Source organism: Gallus gallus, chromosome 1, assembly GCF_016699485.2.
Source record: "Gallus gallus isolate bGalGal1 chromosome 1, bGalGal1.mat.broiler.GRCg7b, whole genome shotgun sequence".
NCBI classification, from domain to species: Eukaryota; Metazoa; Chordata; class Aves; order Galliformes; family Phasianidae; genus Gallus; species Gallus gallus.
The window spans coordinates 51,146,617-51,168,930 of NC_052532.1; the positions used below are offsets into that span (position 1 = coordinate 51,146,617).

Sequence of the window (22,314 nt, forward strand, 5' to 3'; positions counted from 1 at the left end):
GAAGGGAAGCTGTCGAATCTGTCTATTGGTTGAAATGACTGCCTGTCTTCGGAGGCTTTTCTCTCTGATTGGAGAGCCTGCCTGCCCGTCGGCGCAGCCTAGGCACCGCCTCTTTCCTCGTCTTCTTTCCATCCCATTGGCTGCACCCGCTGAGTTGAGTCGGCTCTGATTGGTCGAGAGAACCGTTGCTATAGCGACGACCCTTCCCGCCCCTCTCCTCGCACCCTGAGCGGCCCGGCCCGGCCCGGCCCGTGAGGGAATGGAGGGCGGTGGCGGGGCCGCGGCCGAGTCCGCTGCGGGGACGGAGTCGGAGCCGGCTCTGGGAGCCGGGGTGGCGCTCGGAGGGGCGGTGGGAGCCCCCCTCGGCTACCTGCACGTCCTGTGGCAGCGGGAGGAGCCCGCCGGCAAGATCCCGGCCCGCCGCCTGCGCAGGGCCGCCCGCCTCCACCGCCGCCTGGGGCCTACGGGCAAGGAGAGCCACGGTGAGCGGGAGTGGTTTTCCCCTTCTGCTTCCCTGTCCCCTTCTGCTTTCCTGTCTCCTTCCTCCTCCATGCTTCCCAGTAATGGCTTTCTTTTCTCTACAGCTCTGAAGAGGCTGCGTGAGGCTGCCAATGGCAACGACCTGGACACAGGTGAGACTTCTGCCAACCTGACTTGGGGCCACTTCCTGGAAGGGCAGTTTGTCAAAGCCCTTTGTTTCAGCAGAGGGCAAGGAAGGTGCAGGTAGTTTGCAGAAATCATGCTTAGATGCTGCACATCTAGAGGTTACTTTTCTTGAGCCTTTTGTTCCATTCTCTGAGCAGAGCGAGGCTGATTGTAATACTGATTTTTTTTTTCACTGTATTGGGTTCATAGTGCTGATTGTCCACCTGCCTCAGGCTTAATTAACTGCTATTATTCCAGCTTCTTGGTACGTAACTTTTGCCCACTCTTCAGCAGTAGGAAAGTAGTCTTGTGGCAAAATGGAAAAGTGATGATCCAAGACCGATCTCAGACACACGGTCTGATTTTTGGGTGATCTTATGTGGAGCCAGGAGTTGAACTTGATGATCCTTCTGAATCCCTTCCAACTCAGGATATTCTGCAGTTCTATGATTCTAAGCCATACCCTGCGTGATGAATGACGTGGTGTGACACAGATCAGAGCCCTGGCCAGCCTCGTGTCTGCCTCTCACAGTGATTCATGGCCTCTCTGTGACTCTCTTTACTTCTCTGTACTGTAGATCAGTTGGGTTTTGATACTAAGTATTCATCAACAATACAGGCGTGTGTCGTTTGCCCCCTGTCGTTGTTCCTCTTTTGCCTGTCATCAGACCACGTTGTGCACAACTGGAAACAGATCTAACTTGTAGAAACCCCTGACATTTCAGGATGGGGTGGAGGGGGCGCTGTCTGTCATGCCGTACCCTACAGCTTCACAGTACACCTTGTTTCATAAACCAATGGATGCAATCATTTGTGAGCTCTGACCATGGACAGAGTCCATATTTACCTGCAGAAGAGCTGGTAGCGTCACCCCTTTCTGATCAGGTGTCCCTTCAACTTACCTGCATCCTTTTCCTCCTTGGCACTGCCAGTGCAGCAACTCCTGGAGGATGGAACTGACCCCTGTGCTGCAGATGACAAAGGCCGGACAGCCCTCCACTTCGCCTCCTGCAATGGCAACGATCACATTGGTGAGTGGGAGGGGGATTTTCAGCCATCCAACTTGTCCGTTTCAGAGGATTTTCTTTATTTTCCATTTGCTGTGTGTGTAAGCTAACAGAAGCATCCCTTCTGCAGCCTACTGGCTGCCACATGGACCAGTGGGTCAGCAATGCGCTGCCAAATGAAGCTTCTTACACCAGTAAGGTGCTGTCAGTGGGGCAGAGGGAAGGGGCTAACATGTGTCTGCTTCCAGTGCAACTGCTTCTGGATCACGGGGCTGACCCAAATCAAAGAGACGGGCTGGGAAACACTCCCTTACACTTGGGTAAGTGCCAGTCAGATGAGCTTTGCATGCAGAGAAATGAGGTGACCACTGCATTCTGTTTTTCCTCTGCATCTTCCTTCTTCCTGTGCATCACACTATGAATCCCCAGCTTTAAGGACTTGCAATTCTTAGCATTTTATTCACTTCGCCCCTCAGGAGGACTTAAGGGTCAGAGTTAGAGAAAATCCATTTTCCTCCCTCTGCCAGTCCTGAGGAGTGTGAGATGTGTTCTAGCAAAAGTACCCAGGCCTGAGCATGAGGTTATGCTTAACAGTGGAGCTGTTCCTCTTTCTGATGGCAAAAAAAGCCTTTTGAGAAGTGACAAATTCCACGCTTGAGCAGAAACTCCTTTGTTGTTTGCTAGTACCTCTGAGTTGTGTGTCCTGTGTTTTCCCTTCCCAGCTGCCTGCACGAACCATGTTCCTGTCATCACCACGCTGCTGCGCGGAGGTAACATTTCCTCTATAACAATTACTGCCTGTCCCTTTCCTGCCCTGCCCCTGTCACTATTCCTCGGGAACACCGAGCCTTTAAGACAGACCTCAGTTTCTGCCCTTACTCATGCATTTGCAGGGGCCAGAGTCGATGCCTTGGATCGAGCTGGCAGAACCCCACTGCACCTCGCGAAGTCGAAGCTAAACATCTTACAGGAAGGAATCTCCCACAGCCTGGAGGCAGTACGCCTTGAAGTGAAACAGGTAAAAGAAACAGTCCCATGTTCTGGTAAGGCTCTACAGCTTCTGACAGTCTCCTGTACCCTTTCAGTCAAGGATCATTTAGCAGCTGTTTTAATTACCCGTCTCTAGGCTTTTAGCTTATCCAGGGAAAGCTTGGCTTTTTCTTTCTGTTTTCAGATACACTGATATTTCCAACTACTGCTGTGACCTCTTGGCTGTGGTAGGCCAAGCATTGAATGTCTCGCTTCTCAGGCTGGACGGAGCATTCTCTTTTCTTTAGCAACTGTGTAAGATGGATGTCTTGTGGCAGGAGAGGGACCACAGCACGGGGTTGTAGCTGTGGCACACACATTTCAGCAGAGACTCTATTTTGTGGGGCGTTCTCAGTGCATTCAGCACTGCTCTTATATGTGGGGGCATGGGAGAGGAAAGCAGGAGCCATAGAATAGCCATAAGGGTTTTTATTCTTTGTGCACAAGCAGATCCTGCAGGAGTGGCAAGTCCCTGCTCCCCACAGTGAGGGAAGACAGTTAGCTGTGAAGAGAAGCTTGGTGCTTTCTTGGCAAGCCTAAACTTTGTACTTCTTCAGCTGAGCTTGTCTCTCTGTTCTAAAACCACACAAACAGATCGTAACTGGTCTGCCTGTGGCTAATGGACACCTCTGGTGACCCCCTGGCCTCTCATAAAACCTTTAGTGCTCTCCGGTCGCTTTACATGTGCTCTTTTCTATTGATCATGTACTGTGCCACGTACCTCAGCATCTGGCCTGTGCTTGGCAGTTTAGCTGTTCGTCCTAAAAGCATCCCAGCCTGATGCTGCTGTCTGATGTTTCCTCTTATTCCTGATGGCTTCAGATTATCCAGATGTTGCGGGAATACCTGGACCGTCTGGGGAGGCATGAGCAAAAGGAACAGCTGGATGACCTCTGCTCTAAGCTACAGATGACCAGCACAAAGGAGCAGGTAGGTAGTGCTGAGCTACCGTGACTCACCTATTTCTGCTGTGACTTCTGTGCTCAGGAGAATTCAGCTACATAAACGAGGTGACACTGAAGACGTGCTTGTGGATGTGTTGTTGCTGGGTGAAGTAGCAAGGATAGATGATGACTCCTCTGTTCGGAATTCAAAATGCAGAAAGTGTTACTGTGCCTAGCAGCTCAGCAGAGAAGTTGAAGATCAGATCGACTGAGGGCACAATCATTTTAAGGCCAGAAGGTAGCACAAGTACTCATTGTTGAGTTCTGGGTAATGCGTCAACACACTTCTATTTAAGGGCTGGCTGTATTGCCTGAGGTAGAGTTCGAGCATCATTCTCCTTAGGAAGGGGCAAAAGCTCCTTTTGCCTTAGATTAGGACTTTTTTGAGCATAATTGTGGAACCAGGAGGAGTTGTAGCATACACTCAGTTTGGTCATTGCTGGCCATCCTGGTGGAAGAGTAGTCCTTGCTGCATGGGGGTTTCTTCTGTAGTGGTGGGCAGCTGTGTTCCTGTGCCTGATGGCCAACTGTATTCTTCTGACAGGTGGATGAGGTTACAGACCTCCTGGCCAGCTTCACATCACTCAGCCTGCAGATGCAGATGGAGAAGAGGTAACAGGCTTTCGAGTCACCTCTCTGATCCAGAAGGAGAAGCCTTAGAGAAGAAGGCCTACATCCCAGATCGCCAAATAAACATTGCAGGCCCTGAGGGTGCTGCCATGGCTGCCTCATGAGGAGGCAGTAGGATTTGGACAAAAGAGTGCTGCAGCTGAGACTTTTTGGGAAAAAAAATAATAGGCTGGCACTGAATAAGGGTACCCCTTCCACAGCAGAGGTATTCTGCCTTCACCACAGCACTCCAGTTCAGTGTAGGTGGTGGCTAATGCCATGGATTGCCAGCATCACAGATCTATCTGCTTGCAACAGGCATCTTTTGCCACTACTGCAGTGTTAAACTGCATGGGGGGGTGGGAAGTGGGCGTCTTGGACATCAGAAGGCTTTGTGCATTAGGAATAACATGTCCTTAATTCTGTGTGGTAGCAGCTGAGCAAACATATTGCCTTAAGAAGCATGCACCGAGACGTAATCCTAAACTTCCCCAGAGCCTGCAGAGTATCTGGCCAGTTAGGTGTGGGATACAATGCTTTTAATGAGACTAACAGGTTCCAGTGGGCCTGGTTTTTGAAGCACTGCTGGAAGTCAATGCTTAAATCTTAGAGTGAAACACTTGTGAAGAATACCCAGGTAGGCATCACGCCAGAGCTACCCTGATGCAACGATGAGGGATGGGGAATGACTTAATCCTAGTGCAGTTTTAGGCGTACCTCTACATTTTATTTGAAAAAAAAACCCACCAAAGTCATCCTTTGGTGACTTTTCCCACTACTGGCTGTTTCAGTAGCAACAGAAGGTATCCCACATCGTTGGGCTGGGGTGGAGGTGGATTTGTGGCTGCCTTAGCAGCACCAAACTCAAAACTGACTGATGCCTTTCTTGCTTGTGGAGACGCGCTGCTCCACGGTCTGAAGTTCAGCCTGAGGGATGAGTTACGACCTCTGCTGGGAGCCCGGAGTAATGCAGCTATGAAGGATGCAGGGAATCGCCTTCGCTCTGCGGTTAGTGACAAAGACGTGGTAGTTTTGCTTTGAAGCAGGGATCTGTGAAATCTTGGAGATGGAGCATGAATGATAGCGGGGTGACAAGAAAACGGGCCGCAGTTCCCACCTGCATGCCCACACAAATGACGTGATGTGCTGGTAGTGATACGCACCCCACAGCTGGGAATCGTGTCAGTTCTTTAGGATCCATCTTAACCGTATTAACAGCCACTGTTTGCAACGTTCTTCAGAGGCGTGTTCTCTAATATCTGGCTTCTTACCCAGGAGAAGGCTAACTGGGCCTCCTTGTTCAAAGCTGAGATATCAGAATACGCATTGTTCTAGGTGAGCTGGAAGCTGTGCCGGCTGGGGCTGTCACTGTGAGTGCTGGTACTTTGTTCTGATGTGCCGGATGGGAAGGATTCTGAGGGGGTGGGAGACAATCTGACCTTTTTGTGTGTCAAACTTCAATAAAATCCTGTCAGCCTTTTTTTTTTTTTGAACTCCCTGTCCAGTTCTCTCTTTTCAGAGCAGCTCATTCCTCTTTACTGATGTTCCAGGCCATGGGCACAGCATCGGGTTCGGTAACTGCTACTCCCAGTTGTGGTACTGAAATTGGACGTGACGACACAAAGTTGTTTGAATTCAAACACCAGCCTGTTTGCAGACCAGAGTACACAGCTGCTGACTCACCTTCTGATCTCGGCTCCCACAGCCAAGAAATCCAAACTTAAAATCGAGTTAGTTGCTGTGATACCGTACAAACAGAGGGAAAGAGAATCTCAGGGGACTGCATCTGGTTGGGAGGTGGCATGTTTTGTGAAGAGGGAAAGCAGCCTTGCCCAGTCTGTGCTCCTGTGTAAGTGTGGAGCCGGTGGGGAGAGGGTGTTTGCACCCATGCCTTGCCCTGTGCCCAGAAAAGTGGCTGCGCTGTGAAGAGCTGTTCCTCCCCAGCACCTCAACCCCTTGACATCTGGGCAGGGGGCTTTACAATGTGGTCCCCGGGTGAGGAGCAGGTGACCTCTGTGTCCAGCCTGTCCTGTTCTGTCTTTCTGTTACTGCGTCAGCCTAAGCTTTGTGTCCACGTACGCTTAGCAGTCAACGCTTTTGCAGTCAACAACCTTGTTGCTGAGGAGACCATTAAGGTGCCAAAGAGCAGGTGGCTGGGGTGCTCTTATCATTGCAGTTGCCTTGGCTGCTGCTGATGTCTGCAAACTAGATGCAGCTTGGAAGCCTTCCTTGCAATCAGGAACACACTTAGCTGAGATTCAGAGCTATGATTTTAGCTTGAGTGCTCAGGATGTTGCTGCCCACAACTCTTCAAGTCTTTGTTTTGCCTGGTGCCGGAGTTTTGCCATGACTGCTCTTGCCTGTACGCTTGGAGTGGAAAGGTGGGGGTGCAGCAGGCAGCAGTGAGTATTTCCCTTGCTCTCAGTCTATTCCGGAGGTGTCTGTTGCAGTAACAATGCAAACAACACCACTGTCTTCCTTGTGCTACTTATGTTGACGTTACACTTGGCCCAACCACCCCTTTTCCCTTGCCTTACGCTGCTAAGCACCGTGTTTTGGGTCCCCCTCTGGGCCACAGTGCCAGCGTTCCCTGGCAGACAGGACTTGACCCAAGGCCTTGCTCACCACCGCCTGTCCTCCACATGCATTCCGTTTCCTTCTTCATCCACAGCATGGCTCTGCAGTGACACACTGTACCAACAGCCACTGAGTCCAGCAGTGACCTCTCCAGTCTCTCAGCCCTGCACAGAGCGCTCACGCTGTAAGACACAGACAAAACCAGCCAGGCTAAGGATCTGGCTCCTTCAAGCAGAAGCAATAGCTGTGTACAAACCTCCCAATAAAGTGTCGTGGATGTTGTTAAGCAAAAGGTCTTTCTCTGCAGCAGCTGCTCGCCCACGCCGGTGAATGCAAAGTGTGCTGCGGTATGCACAAACACCAAGAATCTGTTGCCTTTCAGTCTTCAGCAGTTGAGATAATTAAGCTCCAGGGTATCGAGCCAACATCTGAACTCCATTACTTCCTTCGCTTTTGCCTTTCTAGCAGACTCCAAATCCATCACAGTAATTATCCTCTGTGCTGCTAAGGAAGCCCCATGAAGCATCCCTGCGAACCTTCCAGCCTTTCATCTGCTTCCTCCGCTCGTTCAGTGAGTGAGATGGATTTCATCTCCTCCGTCACGGACAGGTACAGGCAGTAAGATGCTTTATTTGTACACTGCACCCGGGCAGCGTGGGAGAGCGGCCCCCAGGCAGCTCAAGGCCAGTGGATGACAAGGTGGGAGAGTCAGCAGTTTTGATTAAGAAGCTGATAAAGGAGATAGGGCAGATAGCTCACCCAGGGGCACTTCAACCACCATTTTCCTTCTTCCATTGGATCTGCCCTCCCTGCTCCTGTCCCTGCTGCCCCACACTCACCACGTCCCAAGCGTGGCAGCCCCCGCAAGTTTAAAGCCGAGCTCATCAGTCTGAGCGATGACAAGTAATCATCAATTAAGTTGAAAAGCTGGGAGCAGAGACTGCTGATTGCTAATCAGTCTGGAGGAGAGACTGTGTGAGAACAGCATTTCAGCTCCTTCGATCTTAATTAGTGACAGCTTGATATCAAGGATGTTAACACCTTTTCTTTACCTCTGCCTTTAAGCTGTTGGACCAGTTGGAGCATGTGTGTTGTTACTGGGCAGACTGGAATTCCCTCTTGGCTATTGGGCCTCCTGCTCATCTGCTTCCCAAAAATGCAGGTTCTTAGACCCAGGCAGAATGAATGAATGGGACCCACAGCTTGCAGAGCTGCTAAACCTGCCTTCTCCCCAGGTTTCCCCCATTGTTTTTGTCCCATGTTATTTAGGCTTCACCCTTTATTAGAAGGGAGCAAGGTCAGAGCATCACCACCCCCGACTGCTATTCCCTTCTTTCTCCAATGCTTTGGGCTGTGAAATGCAGCCACAGTTCTAGAAACAATGCAGATGTTCCAGCACGACGAGAGGTGTGGGAGGTTCAAGGTGCAGAAAACAACATCAAGTGCTTGAGTGTGAAAAGATAAACAATCCCCATTGCAGCAACCGGGTTGGCTCCAGCATGGGGAAAGGGGTGTCCTTGTTGCTGAGCTGTGCAACAGCGTCAGCACACGTTGAAGTGCCACGCCACCTGGGAATTTGACAAGAGAACAGAGCAAGCAATAAGAGAAGATTCACGCAAGCAGAAGTAGGCGAGGGCAAGAGAAGAGGGATAAGGAGGGCTCGTAGCTCTGCTGCATGGCTCGTGCGCAGCAGGGCTCTGCAAAGCCATGTTCCCATTGTTGCATGTCCCCTCATCCCTTCCATATTGTGTCCGTAGCTCTGACAATGTCAAAGGACAAGGACGGGGCTGTAAGCTCTTCACCTGACACTGCAGCTTCCAGCTGCTTATCAAAGGTCCCACTGTGCATGGGGTTAAGCAAGGACAGTGTGTCTGTGCAGCTCAGGACAGTGCTGACTGAGCTGCACTGCCTCCAGTGATTTAGCATTTGGCAGAGGCGGTTGGCAGTGGGCTGGCAGTAAATGGCTCCTCTCTGCCAGCTGGGGCTCCCAGCATTACTCCCTGTGTATGAATGAGCTATGAAGTGAACAGTGCGCTCCCTGCAGATTTCCCACAGCCTGGGGTCTGCTGCAGCATCTGGTCCTCACATCCCCTCCCATAGGGCTTTGCTGGGAGAGTTATCTCTGTGCATACACTTGCTGTGTGCCTGTCTGTCCTCCCTTCTGATCCTTGCCCCTCTGCCCTACCATCTCTCTGTTGCTTTCTGTCCCCATGAAGGACTCCCACCAGCTCATATGGCCTCCAGCAGTACATGCTGCACTGGCAGAGTTTGCGTTCAGCACACATCAAACTTATCAGGAGAAGGAAATCGCTGGGGTTTTTTCAGGTCAAGAAAGGGGAAATGCCAGCACCCTCTGGTGAACACGATTTCTTGCCTCCCCATCCCCAAAGCAATTCCCATTCTTCCCACAGTCAAGTTTGGGAAGACACTCCACAATACTATAGGGTGTCATTCAGCAGCTACTGCAACCAAAGGCTCTTCCACAGCTGCTCAAGGCAAGGAGGCCAATGAGGAACAACAAATGGGAAACAGTGCTCCCAGGAGGACATCAGACCCACAGCAATCCTGCAGTGAGGAATGCTGTGGAAGATGTTCCAACCCATTGAGTAGTGGTGCCCTTGTACCCTCCTGGAAGCTCTCTCCACCACATAGAAAGGAACAGTGAGGATTTAAGATTGAGCCAAATGCACGTGAGCACAATCATAATTTTCATTTCATGGAAAATAATATCTTGCCAAGTCAGTAAAGCACACAAACAGGGCTAATACTGCCGAATTATATCACCACTCAGAGAGCAACAGCCCTTGAAGGAAGGGATGAAACTCCACACAAAGAACAAAGAGGAGGCAGTGGTCCTTCAGGAATTTGCAAAAGGCAAACAGAAATAAAGCAGAGATTAATCAGATGGAACAGCATGGTGGGAGGAGATTTTGTAGGGGTTGCTTAGGAAGAACTGAGGATAACCACAAAGAAATATTTCAGAACTGCAAGCAGCAAAAGAAAGTGGACAGTAGTATCTGCTTGCAAGATCAAAGGCTAAGTAGGGCAGAGCTTTAGGAAACCTCCTCCACTGAGTACTTCCTGGAAGGGCAGGGCCAAGGGAAGAGACTGGACTGATGGTCCTTTCCCCTTTGAGCTGCAGAGAAGCCATGGGTGCACAGGGAGGGCACACAGAGGTGTCAGCACACAATCCCTTCAGTTCTACACCTGCTGTGGCATGGTGGTATCATTGAGGAATGACCAGTGAGTTCTGCAGAGGCTGTATAACCAAGCTGTTGGCACAGACTCAACATGGTAAAGTGCAATGGCCGTCTCTGATCTGAGTGCAGGAGCCAGAGAAAGGGAGGTGGACTTGGACTGCCCCCGGACCATGAGAAATGGCATCATGTTAAAACGTCCCTCTGCTCTGCATTGATGTGGTGGATTGTGCCATTCTGAGATGCATTTGCTCACTTGTAATCAACAGCCAGACACTCCTGGGGCCTTCTTGGAGGGGTCTTGGCTAAAGGATGGCCAGTTGTTACCAAGCTTTCCTCCTCCAGCAGCTCCTTCTGAACCTCTTGTGGCTGGTGAGTCCATGCTCTGGCATGGTTGGCACCTTCAGTGTCCCTCTTCCTACTGTTCTCCTTTGGGACCCGAGTCAGCTCAGTGTTGCCTCCAAAGAAGCCTCCAGTGCTGTTAGTGAAACCTTTGCCCAGAGTGACCATATGGACTTTATTTCCATTTCTCTTCTTCTTGTTCTTGTTCTGGAAGATGAGGCAGGTGAAGACCTGCTTGAAACGCTTTCGGAAATGCTTGGAGACGAGCGCGTAGACGATAGGGTTGAGGCAGGAATTGGCATATGAAAGGCAGTGGGAAGCCAGGCGGCAGGCATAAGTGGCTCGGTTGAAAGGGAAGTGGCCAAACCAGAAGCACAGGATAACCAGATGGTGTGGAAGCCAGCAGAGGCAGAACAGGATGGCCACAGCCACAATCATCCTGGTGACCTTACGCTTGGCCTTCCGGGACTCTGAAATCCTCTCTATAGGGTCTACAGAGGTCCACAGGAACTTGATGGTCCTGGCGTATGCCAGGCTCACTACAGTCACGGGTAAGAGGTATCCAACTACAAACGTAAGGATGTCCAGAATCTTCCGGCGTTGGTCCTCCCAGACAGGGACGCAGATGGGCACCCCATGGTAATGGACAATCTGGTAGTAACTGAGGTAAGGTCCTGCAAAGAGTAGTGATAGCAACCAAATCACTACAATGGCCACTCCTGCATTTTGGGTAGTGCGGAGATCCCGGGACTTCAGTGGATAGCGAATGGCCAGGTACCTGGTGGGGAGGGGAAGGAGAGACCAAACAAGATGTGGGTGAGATGTCTCATTGCCCTCCTGCCCCATGAAGCTGCCATCTGTGCACCCATTCCCACATAGCAATCTCTCTCCTTCCTCACCTCTTGGGAAGGAGGATTATGGTGAGAATGGGGTCATCCCAACAGGGGATCTCCGCTGCCCGCATTGCTGTGTTAGCTCAGGAAGGGCAAGCAACATGCCTCTTGAGTCAAGGAAGAGGGCTGAAATAGGACACAGAGAGCTACCTGTTTCTCCTCTGGTGCATTGCTTCCCTGGGGCTTTGGCATTCTTGGCTGGACACAAGACTGAATGCATGCCTACAACCCTTCTGCCCAAGTAAGGAAGAGAAAGGACAGGTAATTAGACCAAGTGCTTGGCTGGGAGTTGGGAGAACATATGGGAGGTATGGAGTAGCAGTGGGAAGATGAATCCACTGGTCCTGCCACTGGGGTGACCCAACCTGCTCCTTACAGGGCACCCAATAGGGTTGGGACTGGACTTTTTCTTATCTCTTAGCTCAAGGGTGGCAAACACATTGTCCCTGAGCTGAGGGACTCAACATACAGAGGACACTTGCCTGTCAATGGAGACTGTAGCCAGGGTGAAGCTGCTGGCGTACATGGTGAGGTAGATCAGGAAATGCACAGCTTTGCAGGCAAAGGCCCCAAAGAGCCACCCATCCAGGGTGTAAATGGTGGCTTGGAAGGGGACACAGCAAATGATGAAACAGAGGTCAGCCACGGCCAGGTTGAGGATGAAGAGGTTGGTGGTGTTGTACTTCACTTGGCCGTTCCGCAGCAGCACGGCCAGCACCAGTCCGTTCCCAACAGTGCCCAGAAGAAAGATGAGGGAGAAGACGACAGGCACGATGATCCCTGCGGCTGGCAGCTCTGGGCTGTCAGAGGAGGCATTCCAGCCCCCTGGCATCTCTCCTCATCCAACAGTGGGAACCTGCATGTAGAGACAGACCTCTTGGATTCACATCCCAACCACGGTGCCTGCTGACCTCCCAGCTCCCTTGGAAGACCCCCTGCTCCATCACTTGGCCTCTCCTGCATTCCTCCCACATACAATATGCTGCTAAACCTCGGGTTTTCAAGTCTTCATCCCAGCTGATGCTCAACTGGGCTCAGACAGGGCTGCAAGAACATAGGGAAGGGGGGTTTGAGAGGAATGGCCACCCTGAGCAGGGGGCTGAGACACCTCCAACAGCAGGAAATCTACAGCAGAAGCATCATGCCATGTTCAGTAGGGTGCCATCTCCACCCCACAGGTGACTGCTCCTTGCTCCTCTTGCAGCAGCTGTTTTACACAGAGGACCTGCGACTAAGGACAGTAATTCTGATGCAGATACGAGGTAATGGGCTGGATGGTGGTGGCTAAATTAGCAGTGTTCGCAGTGGAGAAAGCAATCTGCGCTGTATACTGTATTATGATACAGTAATGTGTTTTCAATTCAGAGTTCAAAGGATCTCTGAGGAAAGCAGGTGGGATGTGTTTGGTCTGTGGGTCTGGGGCTTTGTTAGCCCTACGGATGGTGCAGACAAGGGGAATTTGGCTGCTGGGTCCTATCTTGTCCCTGGCCACTGTCAGCACTCACTCACGTTCTCCAATTGATCTCTGCTCTTTGCACAGCTCTGCGTCTCTCTGTGTGACATGGGAAAGGGCGGGGGGCAGACCTTGGAGCTGCCCAAAACACAGCACAATAGTCATAACAAAGGAGTGATTTATCCCAAAAACTCGAGGAGCATGGTGCTGCGATTTGTGGCCAAACTTCTTCCAGCACTGCGTACCACCACACACAGACAGGGAGCACAAACACCATATCTCCTAACGAGCCTTCGCCTTGTTCTTTCATTAGAACAAATTGTCCTTCGCTGAGCAGCAGTCAAGATGGAAAGGCACGGTTATCTAGCAACAGTTGACATGCAGTTAACTCTTTTTGGGTCATGCAAGCTCTTTCACCCCACACTGCCCTATCTCTCTGCTCACGCCACTTCTTCCCAGCATATTCTATACAGCACTGAAAACTCATCTCTGCCTCTGCACTCCCCTCTGTTCCACTGGTGGGTCCCAGCTCTTCTGTCCTGGCCCTGTGGGACCTTCTTGCACAGGCAGAAGACTGCAGTCTCCCTGTGGGCACACCCCTTGCACGTAGGCTGTGGGGCAGCTCTGGGCTCATTCCGACGCTTGGAAAATTGACACTCACCTTTGTGAGGAAGGGCCTGTAGCTTCTCCACTAGCTCCGAAGAGACCTCCAGAAAAGCCTGGGCAGCAGCAATGAGGAGGAGGCAGACCTTCATCAGCAGGACCTGGGACACCGACTGTTTCTTCTAGCAGTGCTGTCAGCAATGCCTGACGCTCTGCTGCATCCCCTGTACCCCTGCTCCCTCTTCTCACTCCCTCACTCAGCTCTGTCTTTCTGGCGCTCTTTGCACGTTCTCTCTCCCTCTCCCCTCCTTTTCCCTCCCTCTGCTATAGCTGCTGATCTATTGATCTCTCTCCGTATTTTTTTTCCCCTCTCCCTGAGGTTGGGTTTGGAGTTAACTCCTCTCTTCCCAGCCTTCCTGTGGGTTCAGGTGCTTCCACCAAGGGGGGGACAGTGAGAATGGGAGGATGGAGGTGGGCAGGATCCCACAGATCTGCCACCTCTGTGTCTGGGAGGCATTTCCCTACACTTCCAGGGAATGTGGATGCCTCAGGCTGCCAGACCCCTACCTCATCCTTGTGATACGGGTCTAAGTCCTGTGGAGGATGAGCAAATAATAGTTGCTATTTTTAGCTATTAATTAATTTCTAGCAGTATGGCAAAAAGTGCTGTGGCACAGAGCAGATCCAGTCTCAGACCTGGGGTTGGAGGTTGAAGCAGGCTTTGTTCTCTGTCTGACCTCTCACCAGCATTTCCCTCCCTGGAGAGGGAGGTCGGGCTGTCCAGTGAGGGCACCTCCAGACGTCCAGCTTTGTTATCACCACCTGGGACAGCGTGTGCTCTGGCTGATGAGACAAGAAACAGCCATGCCACCCAGAAGAAACAGCTGTAAACCACACAGCCCTCCCACCCCTGCCCAGCCACCCTGCTGGGATGGGACACATCCCTGCGCTGGGGATGAGTTTGGTTTGGTGGTCCTTTCTCAGCAAGACCCAAAAGCTGTCAGCTTCCCTTTTCTGGGAAGGTCCTGGGTGCCTCATCAAGCACAGCCATGGGGCAGGATGGGGTGAAGGAGAAGGAGGCATTGGATTCTTCCCCTCCATGGCAGCCTGTTCTGCCAGGGGCAGCACAGGTGGAGGTATGTGGGGGAAAAAAGAGGCAGAAGGGTCCTGCTGCCCCATCTTGCACGTCGGTCTGGTGGGAGGCTCCACCACCCCCTGATGTCAGCAGGGAGCAAAGCGTCCCCATGCAGGCGGGCGGGCGGGCAGACGGGTATAATCATGCACAGACAAGGAAAAGGGGAAGGCCACGCTCGGGACGCAGCGATAACCCGGGGCACGTGGCTGTCTGCCACATCCCACAGCACCGCTCGCCATGCAGGACCCCTGCTTCTACCTCCTGCTATTCCTCTGCCTGCTGCCACTGCCACTGGGTGCCACCAGCCTGGAAGACCCCCGGGACCCACTGCCACCGCCGCTCAGCACTTCCGACCCTACTGCTCACCTGCTGCGTGGCCGCCCCTCGGCCCCGGTGCGGCCCTACAGCCTCTCGCTGTCCCCCGAGGACTATCGCTACGCTCCCAAGCCTCGCCACCTGCGGCCCGGCCGACTGCGCCGGCTGCTGGGCCCAGCCTTTGACCCCTTCTGGATGTCGTCCGAAGAACCGCTAGGCCGCAACCTCAGCGCCAAGGAGGATCTGGAAACCATGAGCCGGGAGCTGGCAGATAGCAGCGGGCGCTACCGCCGCAAGCTGTGGAGGGAGGTGGAGGGGATGGAGCTGCCCCCCGAGCTGCCCGCCGACATGGCACGGCTCCTACGGCGCTGGCTGGTGGAGAGAGCCTCGTGTCGCCTCACCTCCGCATGGGTGGACCTGGGGCCCGTCTTCTGGCCCCGCTGGGTGCGGCACACCGCCTGCAGGACCGGCCCTCCCGCCTGCTCGTGGCCCCCAGGCATGGCCTGCCGCCCGGCCCAGCTCACTCACCTCAAGCTGCTGGCCTGGCACTGCTGGGCCGCCCGGCCGCCCGGCCCCCCACACTGCGCCTGGCGACAGGTCCCCTACCCCGTGGTGGTGGCCTGCAAGTGCTCCTGCCGCTGAGGGGGTGGGAAATAAAGAGCTGAAAGCCAAGCAGGCCTCTTACGGGTGTTTGATTGTGGAGAAGGATGTGGGGTGGATTTGGCTGCATGTGGATCCCAGTGGGGCTCGATCCAAGATGGGGTGGTGCGGGCCTGAGAATCACGGAATCATTCCGATCGGAAAGACCACTAAGATCATCGGGTCCAACCATCAGCCTGTGTCTGTGACCATACGTGCCTGTGGGAGCAGAGCTGAGGTGCAACAAAGCCACGGGGAGAGGTGGGTTGAACATCAGGGTGGTCACCATGGTGGGTTGGAAGAGGGGCAGGTTTGGGACTGGGCTGTGGTGGCACAGTGAGGGTGGGTGGAGGTGTGAGCCCAGGGCTGGAAGCGTTCACGTGCATCCGAGAATGGGATGGGGTGGTCTGATATCTTAGTGCACAACAGGAGCGATGAGGGCCCCACACCTACCCCACATCAATCATGGAGAGGGTGGTGGACGGGTGGATCCATCTGGGATGGGTCATTCTGGGAAACACAGCCTGGAAAGGCAGCACTTACCTCTGCGTCTCACTGAGAAAGAAAGTCCTCCGCTTTCTGGTCTAAAAGCCATAAAGAGCCATAAACCAGCCCTACATCTTGAAGAAATACAGGCTGGAGGGCTTGCCTGGGAACAAAGCACTACCACACCTCCTGCAGGCTGTGCTATTCATTTCCAGCCTGACTCATGTGCCTTCCTAGCGCTGCAGCTCCCGGTGCCGTGCAGCCTGCCTCAGAGCTTGGCCTTGAAGCAGGGAGAGAGGCCAGGCAAACATTCCCTTGAGCAATTAGTGCTGTCACATTTCCAAACAGGAGCTCATCTCCCACTTTTGCGTGGCCATGGGGCTTAGCTTGATGCAGCTTGTTCTGCAGATGGACCCTGGTCTCCATTCCAGCCCTTCAGCCATGCAGTCATTGCTCTGGTTTGAGTCAGATATGGTCACGCCCTGCATCGCACTCTGGTCAGCATGGGGACAGATAGAAGGACACATATCTTGATTCAAATAAAGCCATGCTGAGTTGCCCAGGAGCCATGTGTGCCTGTGCAAGTGCTAAACCACCACCACTCCAGCACAGGATGGAGGAACAAATCCAGAGCTGTCAGCTGTATGTGTGTTCTCTGCTGTATGAAAATTGTGCACGATGGAGGGGAATTACGGGTTTCTGTCACCTGCTCAGCTCCCGGCCTCAGATGTAAACCTTCATGGCTGGCTGCTGGGCTGTGGCACATGAGCAAGAACCAGCTCCCAGGGTGGGAGCCCCGTGGTCAGGCTGGAAGGGCTCTGAGCACCCTGATGGAGCTGTAAGTGTCCCTGTTCATTGCAGGGGAGTTGGACCAGTTGGCCTTTAAGGGTCCCTTCCAATTCAAATGTTTCTATGGTGAGGTCAGTGGCAGAGCATCAGGGCTGGCCCAGAGCACCAAGCAAGCAAGCCTTTGCCCTCTCCCAGACTGGCTGCTGGTGGGATGGGCAGCCAAGGGCTGATGCACAACAAGAGAAATTCTCCTGCCCTGCTGAGGAATTACTGTGGGGTCACATTTCGGGACCTGCAGGATGGGCACTGAGGAACCAGATAACCTCAGGCAGACCAGAAGGATCACATTTCCACCTGCAGAAGGGGGAAGGAGCACTTCAGTGCCCTGCCTGAGGCTACATAGTGGAAACCTAACAGCACAAGAGGACAGAAAGTAGTAGCAAATCCTGGATGAGAATGCAAGAGCCATACAACTACTAACTGCACTGCAGGAAGTCTTTAATGCTACAAGTGATGCTGCCAGCACAGTGCAACAGCCAGAGCCTCCCACAGGCTGCAGTGCCTCAGGGTCCTGTGGTGAGCAGCGTGCCACTCAGGCCTCCCAGGCACAGGCACTTGTCTTGGTGGTGGGCAGAAGGGCACTAGGGGATGAGTCTGGCAGCCCCTCAAGGCAGTGCTCCGTGTTTCCGTCCCACCTCGATGAAGGCTTCCACACAGCGGTCGATGTCCTCGTCACTATGCACGGCCGAGATTTGGACCCGAATGCGGGCTTTGCCCTTGGGGACCACAGGGTAGCTGAAGCCAATGACGTAAATGCCTGGAGAGGAAAAGCATGGAGAGCTGGAGCTGGCCAGGAGGGAAGGCTGAGGTGACAATGGGTGACAGAAAGGCTTCTAGCTGCCTGCTTCCGGTGCTACATGCCTTCACGCATGGCTCCCTGCCTCACTCACCTCTGCTCAGCATGTCCTCAGCCATCACCGCAGCCAGCCGGGCATCCCCTAGCATGACGGGGCAGATGGGGTGGTCCTTTCCAGAGATGGTGAAGCCAGCTGCCGTCATCTTGCTCCTGAACCTGGTGAGGGGAATGAGGGGATGAATAAAACCCAGGCCACTGAGGGCTGGGTGTGATTCCAAATCTCCCCTCTGACATGCACATGGGCACACGAGGAGGAGGTGGGCAGAAGCGTGGCCCCTCACCGTTGGGTCTTGGCAGCCATGGATTGTGCGATGGCGTTGCTCTCCATGAGCAGGTCCAGGGCCTTGGAGGCACAGCCCACCACGGCGGGGGGCAGGCTGTTGGAGAAGAGGTAGGGGCGGGAGCGCTGGCGGAGCAAATCGATGAGGGGTTTGGGGCCTGTTGTGTACCCGCCTGCAGAGGGAGGAAAGGGAAATGGGCAAGGCACCCCCAGGGTGACCTGTTCGGAGTGAGCGACTTGTTCCCTACAGAAGAAATTTTATCACAGATCAGCCCTAAAAAAAAATCACAGCTGATGTCTTTTTACCAGGAATGTCCACCTTGACCTCAAGAGCAACTCCACCAGGAAGTCAAGAACTCAGCAGGACCTCCCTTAGCCATGTGGCAGAGTCCCAGACTGAGCCTCATGCCATGAGTAGGAAAAGGAGAGCATACACTAGAACTCTTAATACATGAAGGGCCTCAGACACGGAAATGCCTTCACCTGCAGCTCCTCCAAGAGCTTTTCCCAGGGTAGAGTTGATGATGGTGACCTTGTCCATCACTCCCAAGAGCTCATCGGTACCCCTGCAGAAAAGGGAATGTCACATCATCAACTGTGCCAGCGTGCACCTGTAATGCTGCTCTTTTCCTCAAGGGGAAGCCAGGTATCTGGCATGCCCCATTCTGGTAAAGGAGAAACACTTCACTGTGCTCTTTCATCCCAAACGTTGCCTTTCCTTTCTCCTGCAGAGAGGCTAAGGTGGGATTTCTTGAGGTAACAGGAAGGGGTTCATCACCTGTTCCAGATGGAAGAGTGCACAAAGTTCCCACAAATATTTTAGGATGAGAGGTAACAGCCTCAAGTTGTGCTAGGGGAGGTTCAGGTTGGATATGAGGAATAATTTCTTCTCAGAAAGAGCGGTGCTGCAGCGGCACAGGCTGCACAGGGAGGTGGTGGAGTCACCATCCCTGGAGGTGCTCCAGAGCCGTGTGGATGTGGCACTGAGGATGTGGTCAGTGGGCATGGTGGGGATGGGCTGATGGTTGATGATCCTGGTGATCTTTTCCAACCTTACTGATTCTATGAATAGTCTCAATAGCGCACAATCTCTAATGTGATTCTTGAATGTAGAACTTGCACGTGCCTCTGATGTGCCACATCTTGAATATACCAGGAGAAACAGCTCCACAGTTGGTGCAGCCAACATTCTTTGAGGTTGGCTGTGCATGTCACCGGTGCACTGCCCTACATGTACACAGTTCCACAGTGCCCACATCAAGGTCTACGCTGGTGGAACCAACAGGATGCGTCCAATATGCTCTCCTGCTTTGTGTTCCTTACCCCAAAAAGACAGGCCAGAATATGACATTCTGCCTCCCTGCTGGCTCTCTTGACAACAGCATCAACGACATGAGGTTATAACTCATGAAGCACTCAATAGCCTTTCTCTAGCCCTCTAGACACAAGGTGATGCCAGAAAACCCCCAAGACCCAAAGGGGGTCTCTAATAGCAGTGAAGGGTGAAGCAGCTCCTTACCGGCCATTGGGACCAAGGAAGCCTGTGGCATGGCACTCGTCAATAAAGACTAAGGCATCATACTTCTGGGCCAGCTGGCAGATCTCCCTCAGGGGCGCGATGTCACCGTCCATGGAGAAGGCACCATCGGTGGCCACCAGCCGTAGGCGGTGTTTCTGTGGGAGAGAACCATATGCTACAAGGACGTCACCTTGGGTCTGGTGAAGGAGGCTGGGATACAGCCCTAGCCCCACCTGCTGTATGTCCAGCGTGGGTACAACGAACCAAGATGGAGTTGCACACAAGATGTTAGTTGTAGAAGCCAGCTGCTTTCCCACATTGCCTGACCACCAAAAAGGTGCAGCTACAACTCCATGACTCTCTCATTCTCTACAGTGACCAGATAAGAGGTTGTAGAGAAGTGGGGGTTGGCCTCTTCTCCCAGGTAACAGCGACAGAACGAGAGGTAACAGCCTCAAGGGGAGGTTCAGGGATGTTAGCAAAAATTTATTCTAAGAAAGAGCGGTGCTGCAGTGGCACAGGCTGCCCAGGGAGGTGGTGGAGTCACCGTCCCTGGAGGTGTTCCAGAGCCATGTGGATGTGGCACTGAGGACATGGCCAGTGGGCATGGTGGGGATGGGCTGATATCTGGACTAGATGATAGCAGAGGTCTTTTCCAATCTTGATGATCCTATGATTCTATGGGATGGCAAAGGGCTGAGTGCATCTTTCAGGGCTGGTTACTGCCCAGCTGCACAGTGGGATGGAGCACAGCGCTGGTACCTGTGCGTCCTGCAGCTTAGCCTCCAAGTCATGCATGTCCATATGCTTGTAGCGGTACTTGTTGGCCTTACAGAGGCGGATCCCATCGATGATGGAGGCATGGTTCAGCTCATCCGACAGCACCGCATCCTCCGGGGTCAGCAGAGCCTGCCCGTGCCAAACAGATCAAATCAGCTTTGAGGGTGAAGAGACACCTGGCACAGTTGCCCAGAGAAGCTGTGGTGCCCCATCCACGGAGGCATTCAAGGCCAGGTTGGATGGGGCCCTGGGCAGCCCGAGCTGGTGGGCAGCTGGTTGGAACTGGAGAGCCTTTAAGGACCCTTCCAACCCACCTATTGTATGATTCTATGATTCTACGAACTCCAGGGTGTCCCTTCATCCAAAACCTGACAGCCTTTGCCAGTGCAAAGGACAAAGCTGCCTTTGACTATGGCTGCCACTGCAAAATTTTCCACTTCCCTCCCCATCTCCTCCGCTGGTTTACTGAAGGCCGTTTCATCAGCTACGCACTCCCCTCCTGCGGCATAACCGAAGCGCTCCGAACCTCAAAGATGCCAGCGTTGGCATCGAAGCAGCTGGCATAGAGAATGGCATCCTCCCGCTGGTGGAAGCGTGCGATCTTCTCCTCCAGGTCCTTGTGTATGCTCTAAAGAGAGGGTAGAAGCAAGGGAAGCAAGCGTCGCTGCTTGGGTTGAGCAAGTATCTGCTTGCCTGCTGCTGACAGTAGAAAATAGCCACCTATTATCCAGGAAAGGCGTGTATGGGAGAAGTTAATTGTGCTCAGAAACATGGCCCTAAAAGCACGGCAAGTGGCTTAGAGGCCGAGAGGCGCCCCGTACCTGTGTGCCGCAGATGAAGCGAACAGAGCTGAGCCCAGCACCGAACTCCTCCAGGGCCTGCACGGCGGCGCGGATCACCTGCGGGTGGCTGGAGAGCCCCAGGTAGTTGTTGGCGCAGAAGTTGAGGATCCCTGCGGGCAGACAGACACCGAGGCACAGGGGTCGAACCAGGCGTACGCCCCAAGGGACTCCCCCTCCGCCCCGCACGCACCGGCTCCGCCACCCGCCAGCCGGAGGTGCGGGCCCTGGCGGGAGGCGATGACTCTCTCGCTCTTCCAGGTGCCGGCACCGCGGATCCCCTCTAGCTCTCCCTCCAGCCACCGCCGGAGCTGCGCTGCCGCCGCCCCCGAAGCGGCCCGGGAACTCCCGATACCCCGCACCGCACGCACCGCAGCTCCGCGCCACATCGCCGCACCGCGCCACGCCGCGCCAGGGAGGCGGTGCCCCGCCGGCCAATGGGGAGGCGCGCTGCGGCCACGCCCACTCGCGCAGCACCTCCCTTAAAGGGGCAATGCCTCTGCGGTGGGCCCTAGGACTTTGTGGTGCTGCACTAGCAGTGCGGCGCTAGGACCCAGCCGGGCAGCTCTGTGCTGAAGCCTGCGGGGGACAACTGGCTCCTTCGGGAGGTGTTGCTCCTTAGCCTTGGCGTTTGGATCCTAGAGAGGAGAAAATTTTGGATGCCTGTGGCTGAAAGGGCTGGGGAACCTCTTTGGGGAGGTGTCGAGGTCTTTGAGTGAAATGGAGGGAGGCTCTGGCCCAAGGGTGAGTTGGGATCCATCAAGTCCAAATGTGGGTGAAGACTATCCGTATGCTTTAGGAAGCAAAGGGATTTAGGAACAAGCAGCCCAGGGGGTTATGTGCCAGAGCCTAAGGGATTTTGGAACGAAGGGACGTAATGGACTGAGGCTTAAGAAGCCGAAGAGTGTTCCCATCCAAGGGAACTGGGGTCCTCATCCCAGGTGACATGGTTCCTTGCGTCCAAGTGGTTCATGGGTGCTCAGCACAAGGGTCAATGAAATGACAGCTTGTAGGATTTAGCCCAATGGGTTTGTGTGTAACCACCTGAGATGACTGTGAAACCTTTGGTCTGAGAGGTTTAGGACCTGCCAGATATACCCAGGTTTGAGGAATCCCAGTGTCTTTTGGCCAAAGGGATTTGTGACTCAATGTGTTTAGACAACATGATCCCAACTGGACTGGGCTCCTCTGTGCTCCATTGTAGTTGGCTTAGAGGTCCTATGGGCAGAATATTTTAGGACCCTGATGTCCAGAAGGCCAAGCACTTGGCTCTTTAGAGGGGCTTGGGCTCTTCAGCCTAAGTCTGGGATCCTTTGA

General features: G+C 53.5%; 4 protein-coding genes across 5 annotated transcripts; 2 read left to right on the top strand and 2 right to left on the bottom strand.

The window, feature by feature from the left end:
- Window positions 1-231: 231 nt before the first annotated feature.
- On the top strand, window positions 232-5,724 carry ANKRD54 (ankyrin repeat domain 54). 2 transcript variants are annotated; one of them, XM_416271.8, is made up of 8 exons: window positions 232-482; window positions 585-632; window positions 1,578-1,676; window positions 1,901-1,972; window positions 2,375-2,422; window positions 2,546-2,670; window positions 3,504-3,611; window positions 4,170-5,724. In XM_416271.8, the coding sequence occupies exons 1-8, from the start codon at window positions 260-262 to the stop codon at window positions 4,239-4,241; spliced, it is 795 nt and encodes a 264-aa protein (XP_416271.1). In that variant the 5' UTR covers window positions 232-259; the 3' UTR covers window positions 4,242-5,724. The 2 variants fall into 2 exon arrangements, with proteins under 2 accessions (XP_416271.1, XP_040512059.1); XM_040656125.2 differs by having other exon boundaries at window positions 1,583-1,676.
- A 3,923-nt stretch (window positions 5,725-9,647) lies between these two features.
- GALR3 (galanin receptor 3) lies at window positions 9,648-15,337 on the bottom strand. The gene is made up of 5 exons (NM_001398066.1): window positions 14,801-15,337; window positions 13,996-14,142; window positions 13,358-13,460; window positions 11,726-12,099; window positions 9,648-11,128 (listed from the first exon to the last, which is right to left on the bottom strand). Exons 4-5 carry the CDS (start codon window positions 12,073-12,075, stop codon window positions 10,261-10,263), a joined length of 1,218 nt encoding a protein of 405 aa, NP_001384995.1. The 5' UTR covers window positions 12,076-12,099; window positions 13,358-13,460; window positions 13,996-14,142; window positions 14,801-15,337; the 3' UTR covers window positions 9,648-10,260.
- Window positions 14,619-15,421, top strand: LOC693258 (noggin 4). The gene has a single exon (NM_001044681.2). It carries the CDS (start codon window positions 14,672-14,674, stop codon window positions 15,389-15,391), a length of 720 nt encoding a protein of 239 aa, NP_001038146.2. The 5' UTR covers window positions 14,619-14,671; the 3' UTR covers window positions 15,392-15,421.
- A 1,723-nt stretch (window positions 15,422-17,144) lies between these two features.
- GCAT (glycine C-acetyltransferase) lies at window positions 17,145-21,410 on the bottom strand. Its single transcript, XM_004950905.5, has 9 exons — window positions 21,191-21,410; window positions 20,980-21,110; window positions 20,685-20,786; window positions 20,141-20,287; window positions 19,379-19,533; window positions 18,343-18,425; window positions 17,861-18,032; window positions 17,614-17,735; window positions 17,145-17,480 (listed from the first exon to the last, which is right to left on the bottom strand). Exons 1-9 carry the CDS (start codon window positions 21,384-21,386, stop codon window positions 17,329-17,331), a joined length of 1,260 nt encoding a protein of 419 aa, XP_004950962.2. The 5' UTR covers window positions 21,387-21,410; the 3' UTR covers window positions 17,145-17,328.
- Between the last annotated feature and the right edge of the window lie 904 nt (window positions 21,411-22,314).